The sequence below is a fragment of the Dipteris shenzhenensis genome, chromosome 9 (genome assembly GCF_047967505.1).
Source record: "Dipteris shenzhenensis isolate YYH24624 ecotype China chromosome 9, Dip_SZ_1.0, whole genome shotgun sequence".
Lineage (NCBI taxonomy): Eukaryota > Viridiplantae > Streptophyta > Polypodiopsida > Gleicheniales > Dipteridaceae > Dipteris > Dipteris shenzhenensis.
In genome coordinates this window covers 32,768,614-32,779,384 of record NC_141604.1, presented here as the reverse complement: position 1 = coordinate 32,779,384, position 10,771 = coordinate 32,768,614, and the positions used below count along the sequence as shown (strand labels likewise).

Here is a 10,771-nt window from a genome sequence, read left to right as displayed (position 1 = left end):
TTTTCCTCTTATTCATCATGCAGAGGACTAAAAATATTGACATTTTTGAAATGTTTGGTTATGTTTGAGAATTACTAGATTTATTTTTAATATTCTTTGTTGATCCTCTAAGGAGTAAAAGTAAAAATTAAACTTCAATCTTCCTAAATCTAACCGTTGGATTTGGGATTTGATGATTCAACCACACACCCTTATGTGCCTACTAACCTTCCACTGAATTGGATTTGCTTAATTATTCAAAATACTAAAAAAATGTGGTGTGCTACTAAAATGCATGTATTTTATGACTTTATTTATTATAAATAATTATTTATAATTAGATAAATCATTCAAAAAATTACCAATAAATCAAGTTAAGCTCTACATAATGCAAAGAGACCGCTTACAAAGTTTCAATAACATTTAATCTAAAATGAGTGAGAAATTTAGAATTTAATATGACACTCTCTGTTCGTGACAAACGTGTGACCACCCTGGAACCATGCCGTGTGACACAAAGAAATTTTTTGTGTGTGCATCGAATTTTCGATTAGACTATACGATTGTGTGCACAATAGCAAGTGTGATGTTGTGTCAGAAGACTTCAAAGACTAGATCCATAGGGAAGTAGGTGAGATTTGCATTTTTGTGTGCTAAAAAGCTTGTTTTTCCACCTCCTAAGGATTGGGGAGTGAACAAAAAGTGGACACCCTTAGCTTGCTACTTCCCTAGTTATTAACAATCGATTGAACGAATCACCGAATCAACTGATCCTAACATAACCGTGCTCAAAGCACAATAATCAAGCACAACACCAATAACACTAGCGACATCATGCAGTATTAACATGGAATCACCCACAATACTGACCATCTAGCATGGCAAAACACAAGCTAGTCAGGCATCCCCAACTATCCACACAAAGTATCCACTAGGACCCTCGTCACGTCCGGTGCGCTCCTATGGAGTACTTTGCCATTGTCACACTTGACTAAAGTAATAATATCCAAAGCAAGATATATTAGAAAATATAATTTCCGTAACAAGATGCTCCAAGTAAGTATGACTTAGCATAATCTCCTTTGCCTTTTAAATTTGTGAGTGTAGAAGCAACTAATTGTGTTCAATTCTTACTACCTACTATCATTTCTTATAGTGCATCGAAGGATGTGAAGGATTGTATTTACAAGATGGGCGAGCTTGTGAGGTACTTTACACTATACAAAATATGAAGCGTATCAATGCTCCATGCAAGGTTTTCATATTGCTAATATGGTGCACTTTTTTCTTTCTAGGTATGTGAGCTCAAAGGAAATAGATCCCACCACGCTTGAGGATGCTTGATTTATGTCAGTGGAGGTGGTTTGTTTAGTGGAGGAGACCTTTCCACGTTCTATTCTCACAAGCCAACTACATCTCATAGTGCATTTAGTGGATGAGATTGCTATATGTGGCACTGTACATGCACGATGGTTGCTCTCCCTCGAGCACTTCATGAAGACCTTAAAGGGTTTTGTGAGGCAAATTGCAAGGCCCGAAGGTAGCATGGCCGATGGTTGGTTGGTACAAGAGTCACTTGTATATATTTCTGAGTTTCTTGTTGATGTGGATAGCTCGATCCCATGACTATGGAGAGATGATAAAGACCTAAGGATGACCTCTATTGTGCCTCAAGGGAAAGGACTGGAGCAAAGTAATGGACACAGAGTTGCTTGATAATATCAACCTCTATTGCATGCTTAATAGTGATATGATGAAAAGATGGGTGACAAGATACGAGGATGCAAAGGCAAGAAGACAAGAAGAAAGGGCCCTCTGTCAATACACACCATGGATCTTGTTTGCAATACCCTCAGCATCTAAGAGCACTTCCAAAGGATATTTATGTGAATTGGCTACTTGACGAAATGGAGAGGGCAGAGAGAGATGAGGGGATGCATATGACAATGGAGAATGGGAGTATGATAGAGGATGGATCATGCAAAAGGTCGGTATATAGAATATTATGCATAAGTTAGGAGATTTCAACAATTTAGATTGCTTATTCAATTGATTTTGTCTTGGTGTAGTGTACTATGTTCAATGTTATATGGTGTGAGGGCAATAATTTTTGGACACAATGGATTGATGATAAGAGAAACACACAAGATTGCAGTGTCATTGCTAGCTTTGAGGGAGCCAATGGAGCCATGGATGATTATTGTGGCATATAATCCAAGATATTATTAAGCTTGACTTTCGACGCTTCTTTGTGTATGTTTTGGATGTCAAGTGTTTTAAGAACGTGGTGGCAAGAGGCCCTAATGCAACAATCAAATGCCATGCAAGTGGCTTTGTAACTATTGACTCCACAAAGTTTTGGCAAAGCAAGGACACACTAGTACTACCGCAATAATGTGAACGGGTACTGTACACATATATAATAATACTCACTTTTTAATATTTGATACCTTCAATGCAAGGAAAATAACATGATTGTATTTGTGTTTGAATTAGGTTGTCTATCAACCAATGGCGGATAATAATAGGTGGTGGCATGTCATACCTATTATGCCATGTTCCAAAGTGATGTATAGTACATTTACTAATATGGAGCATATGGAGGATGATCATGCCCATGGAGGTGTGATGATGATTGTGATACGAGAGAGGAGGATGATCATGAGATAGGAGATACATATATTCAGGCCATTACCCATGAGGACGAGCCTACCATTGGTGATGCTGATTTCGATGAGCACAGTAGCACAAGTAGTAGTGGGCTGAATGTATTTGTAGATCTCAACATTGGTTTGGATATTAAAGTAGATAGTTTGGCAAGGGTTAATCTCATTGATGATGAGATCAAACCACCCATCATTGATATTGGCAAAACTATTTTATATATTGTCTCATTCTCCTCACCTCACTTAATTTTTGTATATGTGGGTTTGCCAAAAAGCATTGATATTTTTATTAAAATTATGTGCTTTGGCAATGTTTGGAAAGCAGTGATGCACATTTATCAGCCTGCAACAAAATTTTACTCTTTGTATTCTCTGCTGCGTGTTTATAAATACGTCTAAATACGTGTCTAAAAGACATGTAAATGTGCTATTAGACACGTTAATAACTACGCCATTAGACGTGCTAATAGACACGCTCGTGTTTTCACTAATTCTATCTATGCCTATAGACACGCCCGCTATTTTGCACGTCTATCAAGCGTGTCTATAGTTGCTTTGTCTTGTTGTGTCTCATGATTTTTCTTCTTTTTGAAAACTCTATAGAACTCACTTTCGGACGCATAAAGAATGGTTAGTGGATTAACAAACAATCATTCTTTAGAAAATTTCCTTTAATGCCCTTGAAGGCCATAGGTGGCTCCATTTAGTTCAAACTAACTTGATTTCAACAACTTATAGGTCTTAGTTGTTGGCCACAAAATTACCCCTAGTTAGTTTTTTTCATTTTGGAATGTTTTCTTTCTTTTTTTCCTTTTTACGGGAGGCAGCCTAGAGGCATGTTTTAGATCTTTGAGCCCTCTTTATGCAAAATTAGAGGTGCTAGCTTTCTTTGAGGCTGTTTTATGCAAAATAATTAGAGGTGTTAGCTTTTTTTGAGCCCTCCTAGAGCCATGTGTCACATTTGGAGATGTGGATTTTAAAAAGGTCCAACGGTGTTACATTGTTTTATGCAAAATTAGAGGTGTTAGATTTCTTGGGCTAAAGTGTCCAACCACATCACATCAAAAGCTAATGTAACTAGGAGCACTTTAACTTTTTCGTTAGGTGTTAGCATCCAACACTTCCGATTCTGGATATGTGAAAATCTAGTGTTGTGAGATTACGAGGAACAAATTGCTAGTTGCAGGAAAACTCAGGTGATATTCAATGACAATCGCAAATCCTCACGAATTTGGGACCTCTTTCGCTATATAGCTTTCTATTCAATATAAGGTACTCATCCCGTTCCATCTGCTCGGTCGATTTCTTCAACACTATTGCTTCCGTTGCTGCGCCATCGTATCTTCATCATCATGGAGTTCTGCAATTAGATGGGCATCAAATTTTTTTGGAATAATGATGGACTTAACATTTAGCCTATTATTGCTATTGGAGTCAGCGTGTTGGATCCAGCACATTTGAAGGAAGGAAGGAAGGAAGATGGATTTGTTGTATGAGCTCACAAAATCTGGTTTGTTACGATGAGATGCCAGTATTGATCGATCAATCCAATGCATTTGCAGCGCCAATCAAGCTCGGCCCACAATAAAATCTGAGCTCGTTACAATGAGATGTCGGTATTGATTGATAAATCCAATGCATTTGCAATGCCAATCGAGCTCGCCCCACGACATAGTGATGCATACACGCTACTGAAAGCTCCAAATTCATCATCAAAGGATGAAACAAAAAGAAGAAGGAGATGGAGCAGTGTTGGTTGTGTGGTTGAGCTTGTAGAATCTTGTCGTTCGTCAATCCAACGTATTTACAACAATGATCTACTCCTCCCCGACATACTCATGCATACATGCTTCTGAACAGAGGAGGAGTTGGTGTAGAAGCCTAGAGCTGGAGCAACAAGAACGAGGACAAAGCACCACGGCCCTGTAACTTGTGGCGAGTGGCGATGCAGATAATTTTGATTCCTCTACACCTCAAAGATTACATCTTTCATCATCATCCGTGCATCCATCAGATGATCAGATAGGAGAATTAGGAGTAGATAGAGATGATAATTTAATGAAGGTGTGTCTCAACCTGTTCGATCTTCTTCTTCTTCTTCTCCACCGGCGGCCTCAAGTCATCCCTTCAGCATCTGCCCTTTCCCTGCTTCATAACTCTTCCATTTCCATATGATCTCTCATCGCGTGCAACATACATTCTCCCTCTCATGTCATGTGCTCTACCTCGCCTGCCTTTGGCTTTCATTACGATTTTCGCCACACTGGATGCAATCATGTGGCCCAAGCTCTACTGCTAATCACCTTGCAAATGGTAGCAACTAGCCTTCCCTTTGATACCTTTGCAAACAGTAATCTTCTTATAGGAGGCCATATCTCTAATAGCTGTTCTTCTCTAGCCAATCCAGCTTTCTCTTTGGCAGCCAATAGGACTTCCGTTGTATAAGAAGTACACTATTGGCCCATTACATGCATGCTTCCGAATCTTTTCATTCTCTAAGAAGCTCTTGCAAGGTGGCAATTCCCAAATTATAGATCTAGCAACAATATTTGCCCTGCCGTTAGGAAGCCTTAGTGAAGGTTAACTTTCAGAAGTCAAAAATAATTTGTAGCATTTTTTAGATGTGTTTTTTTTTCAAATTCTTTGATTGGTTAGTGTGTTGACTTTAGAGTATCTCTTTCAAATTTGGGTGCTTTTTTTGAATTGCATTCATTCCCTCTCTCTCCTCTTTCATGTTTTTGGACGTGCATTTATTCCCTCTCTCTCCTCTTCCATTTCTCTCCCTCTGTCAAGATTCACCTTTTTCTCCCCCTTTCTCTCTCTCTCTCTCTTCTCCTTCTTCTCTCTCTCTCTCTCTCTTCTTCTTTCTCTCTCTCGGCAGGCCACATGAATGAAATTCGTCTTATTTGAAGGAGTAGATGTAATAGTGATAGAGACATTGGGCAGCACACAAAGCTCACACACAGGAGATCAACACGAAGAGTAATGGAAAATACTATTAAAGAATCTGCAAATAATAACTAGCTATGATAGAGCTATGATAGGACGCATCAAGAACTGGAAGGTTTAGAAATGCCGCTATTTAGAAGTGTATTTAGTGGTGTGGACGTTTATCACACTAAGGAGCTTTTATATCTGGAGTAGTTGATCCTTCTAAGCATTTAGTTGATCCGCTATTTAGGAGTGTATTTGGTGGTTATCACACCAAGGAGCTTTTATATCTAGAGTAGTTGACTTTTTGAATCAAGCAAGGAGCTGCAATACTCCACTTTCTGATAGGCTTTTTGTAGCCACATCAGCTTGGGGTTGTCGGATGCAGGTTGAAAGTAGATCATGTGTCCAGAGTGAGATCCCATTCTGGCTACAATACTCCGCTTTTCGATAGGCCTTTTGTAGTCGCATCAGCTTGGAGTTGCCGGATACAGGTTGAAAGTAGACCATGTGCCTAGGGTGAGATACCATGCTGGCTGTAATAATCCGTTGTTCGATAGGCTTTTTGTAGCCACGTCAGCTTGGAGTTACCAGATGCAGGTTGAAAGTAGACCATGTGCCCAAGCTGAGATACCATGCTGGATGTATATTGCAAATCAAATTATTGATTGTTGCTGATGCAGGGTTGTCGGGTGGAAGATTGGGAGACAATGAAATCACACATAAGGTTATGTTGCGTAACATAACATTATGTTAGATTAGGTCAGTTAACGCAATGTTAGTTTTTGTTAGCTAAAATTAGGCTAAGTTGCAAGATCAGTTAACATTAGGTTAGATAAGATTAAGCTAACAGATTAGGTTAGATCAAGTAAGATGGTTAGTCAACATCCAGTCTTATTAGATAGCTAGTGTCAATTAGAATTGCCATTAGCTTAACAAAGGCCCACCTAATCAGCATGAATTTATGAAATTAAATGTGAACTCGGTTTTTGGAATCTACATTTTCTACATAAAGCATAAACAATATTTGTGTCTAAATATTGTCATATGATTTACATTGCGAAAGTTATGAATTTTTAAAGAAACAATACCCATATGAATATTTGTAAACTATTAATGTGCCCCCTACTCTTTGTCATAAGTGTATTTGTTGGTTAGTCTCTCACACCAAGGAGCTTTTATATCATAAGTGCATTTTTTGGTTAGTCTCACACCAAGGATTGAAAAATTTGAGGTGGACATGGAGCTTTTATATCTAGAGTAGTATATGAATTCATCTAGTCTTCCTGTGACTGGTAGAGCTGAGTTATATGACTGCTGCCCTTGACCGTTGCTGTTCTTTGAAAGACTCCAAGCTATCATCCTCTTGGCACTTTGAAATTGCGAACCCCCTACGCAAATTGCCAAATACTTTTCTGTTGCAAGAAAATTTGGTATGTCTATCGTGATGCTTCCTAGGTGTTGCCCACGTTTCAATAGAAGCCTTAACCCATCCACGCTCATCCCATCACAACATCAAGTCGCAGTTTGCACTCGTGCTTGGGGATTACGATGATATGGGTAAATGACAATGATTTTGGTTTTTCAGCAGACAGGCTGTATCAAGATATGAAATTGGATGAATAGCTCCCAAGATCTATGCGAATGCCAGCCTACAATGGACTGGAACGTTTTTGTCGTCAAGAATTATATTCACTGGAGCAACTTAATTATAGAGGAAGACACTGATCTGGAGACGATCAATATGTGGGTGCATGGAGAATTTGGACGATGGTGGTAGGACTCCATCCTCCTTGTAAGCATACAGAAAGTCTCTATCTTTCAGCAGGGTGAAGGAGCTCAACTCATGCTTTTGGAATGGGGTCTCCCATATGGCACAAATGCTTCACGCAGGAAGAGTTGGAGAAGGGGGAACGGCATGATGATTCTGCGACCACTCCCCCTCCGCGATCAACACTCATCTCTCCTCTTTCAAGGAAGCTGCAAATGCTACATACATTTCTTCGATTGAGCCACGCGATGGTAACGACGGCTTGAATTGCTTCCCACAGATACTTCCACTCGATGGTAACGACGGCTTGAACTCGCTTCGCACAGATACATCCATGTCTGCCCTAGTGTCAACATGTCCCCAACTTTCCTTGTGAGCCAGAGAGGTTCAACAACCTTCGAATCTTTATTACTTGCTTCAAACTCTATCTTGCAGAGGTTGGCATTTACCACTTCTCTTGGCCTTTTTGAATTTCGCCTGCTGCATCGCTTGTGGTGATTTTACCGATGTTCGACTACGATTACGACTATTGACATTGAGGTAGTATGCCAATATCTTATCCATTTGTGCGAGACTTATCTCGGTGCTAATATTCTTAGCGTTTATATTCTCGACGTTATCTCGGCACCCGAGGAAGGGCCCGTACCCTCATATTATAATTCTTTGGTGAAGGAAGCGTTCTGCCTCTCCACCCACACTATGTGTGGTTATAATAATTATATATTATATATTATCATACAAATATTTTCAATTGCTCGTCTATTCAAAATTTTTTGTTTTCAATCAGAATTCTTATAACATTCCACTCTTTTGATGGATGTTATCGATGCAAAAGAACAAGGAATTCCAAGTTGGATGCAAAGTGGAAAGATATCGACACCTTTATTCATATGATTGATAATATTGTATAGATTGCAAAAGAAGGATCAGTTATGAGCTCTTGTGAGCATCGCCTTATTCATGGATTTGTTGGGTTTCAACTCCCAAAATGCACAAACAATACGGTTAAGTCAATAATAAATCACCACCCCTGATATTTGCAAGGAGGATCAGGTCCTAATGGACTTTGTGTCATGTCTCATGTCCACATTTTTACTCGTTCACTTTTCTTCTTTAAAAATTTTCGAGTTAGTAATTACATTCTCCGCAATGGAAAGGCTGCCTACCGCAACCTACTTTTGTTGTTGGGGGAAGGGAGATATTTTCATAAAAGGATAGGCATAGCTTCACATTCAGAAATGTTTCATTCTACTTTTTTTTAAATGAAAAAGCTATGACATCATTGAGTCGTGCAAGGGTTTGTGGGGTACTCTAAATTCAAGTCAAAGATGTCTATTCTCTCATTGTAGTATTTTAATGAGTTGATTGGGTTATTCCTATTGAACTTTCTAAAGGGTAGGTGGCGCTTCATCCTATGGAGTCTCAAAGTCCATCATATATACCTATATTAATGTGTATGTGGATGATTTCATCCCAGCAAGGCTTATAAGGGCGAGCCACCTTATTTGATATTCGTGCAGCAATATCTTTAAACGGGTCGTTCAACTTGCTATTCGTGCAGCAACTGCACGAATACCTTTAAATAAATAAGAAAGCATCATTTGTGAACTTTCCATTGAAACAATGGGTTTGGAGCTTAAGGTTTTTGGTGCCGTGGAGCACCATATTCAAGTTTGCATACACGGCTCTTCTAGTCTCAGAGCGGTTTCCTCTGTTGTCTCCCTTCTAAACCAGAAACATGTCTTCTGGAAACTATGCTGATCAGACGCGTAATTCCAGCCTACTCTTCTTTGTTCATATCCTTCAGCTACTCCCCATCTTGGTTTGTGGATTGTATGAGGAACATTCATCGTCGGTTACAGTTTATCAAGTCACACGTTCTCTCTTTGTGCCCTGCCCTTCTGTTGAGATTGTCTCTACGCAGGAAAAGCACAAGCCGCCGAAGCCTGTCCTTATTGCAGCTCCAACAGAAGCTGGGGAGTACCCCGTTATTCTTTTTCAACATGGATTTCTTTTGGCGAATTGCTTCTACACGCAACTGCTGGAGGGACTAGCCTCGTCTGGTAACATTTTGGTCGCACCGCAGGTAAAGCTCTGCTCATGATCACTTAAATGTGTCCTAGAGAGTACGATACTAATCAGCCGCATCTGCCGTAGATGCTTCTTGAACACTATGTCTATCTGGACGGGGATGCTACTCGGGAGATTCAGGACGCGGCTAAAATTATTGATTGGCTTCCGGGAAACCTCTCAGCTGTCACGCCTACAGGCGTCATTCCTAATCTCGACAAGCTCGTGGTGGCAGGACACAGCCGAGGAGGGAAAGTGGCATTCGCCTTGGCATTGGGGCTGATAACAAACTCAAATTTGAAATTTTCTGGCCTGGTGGCGCTGGATCCGGTCGATGGCAGCGCGATACCAACAACAAAGCCATCGATTGTGGAGCCATTCTGTGATCACTGTCGACAGCTTCAGTTTCCCACTCTGATCCTAGGGACTGGATACGGAAACAACAGTGCATGTCTGCGTCCAGCTTGTGCGCCCCCGTGTTGCAGCTACGAGGCTTTCTTCAACGTTTCCTCGGCTCCCATAATCTACCATGTTGTTGCGTCTGACTTTGGCCACCTGGATTTCTTAAACGATCGCATTCTACTGGGCGATTTGATGTTCGATCTGACGAAGTTGGTGTGCAGGAGCGGAGGGTCAAGGGTAGCTTTGCGCAAATTCACAAGCGATTTGATCTTGGCGTTCTTGCAGTCCGCATTCAAAGGAGCTCCCGACGTATCGGATGATATTCTGATAGACTGGCAAAGTTCGACGATTACGTTGGACCAACCTCAATACTACACAAGCGGTTAAGTGAATCATCTCTAACCGTCACAAAACTCTTGCTAGCTCATCTCTCGTACACACTTCAATTTTTCTTTAAGCTTATCCTTTCAACTTTCATGAATAACTACCTAAGAGAATTTCCCTAAGAGAATTTCATTGAGGGGGCCTTTCATGAATGATTATTATGGTGTGGACATGTACTTGTCCTCATGTTGTTGGTTCTAAGGTGGTGTAGACGAGGGAGTGGTCCCACCAATAAATGAAGTTTGTTCCATTGAGCACGTAACATTGTTCGGTGTTTGTCCAGATGTGGTCTCTGCCTGCATTTCGTATAAAGAACAAGAGGACGTTATCTTGTCTAGGGACATTCTCTTCTTCAGCAGCATGTCTTTTAAAATAATGCGTTGCTCATGGTTCATGCTTCTTAGTTTCGTGTAGTACAATTGATTGGGAATGAGGTTGTCTATATGTTGTGGTTGTTGATGTAATGGTACACCTGATGCCGTACATCATTCATATTGCCACGTCAAATTTCTTTGCTATGTGAATGCTTTGTTGGTGTGTGGATGTTGAGCTCGCACTCTAGTGCCGT

General features: G+C 40.3%; 1 protein-coding gene across 2 annotated transcripts; it reads left to right on the top strand.

Moving 5' to 3' along the window:
- The first annotated feature begins 8,864 nt into the window (after window positions 1-8,864).
- Window positions 8,865-10,493, top strand: LOC147898532 (chlorophyllase-2-like). Of its 2 annotated transcripts, none has more exons than XM_087379711.1 (2): window positions 8,865-9,433; window positions 9,559-10,493. In XM_087379711.1, the coding sequence occupies exons 1-2, from the start codon at window positions 9,086-9,088 to the stop codon at window positions 10,204-10,206; spliced, it is 996 nt and encodes a 331-aa protein (XP_087235837.1). In that variant the 5' UTR covers window positions 8,865-9,085; the 3' UTR covers window positions 10,207-10,493. The 2 variants fall into 2 exon arrangements, with proteins under 2 accessions (XP_087235837.1, XP_087235835.1); XM_087379709.1 differs by having other exon boundaries at window positions 8,868-9,433; window positions 9,505-10,486.
- The last annotated feature ends 278 nt before the right edge of the window (window positions 10,494-10,771 follow it).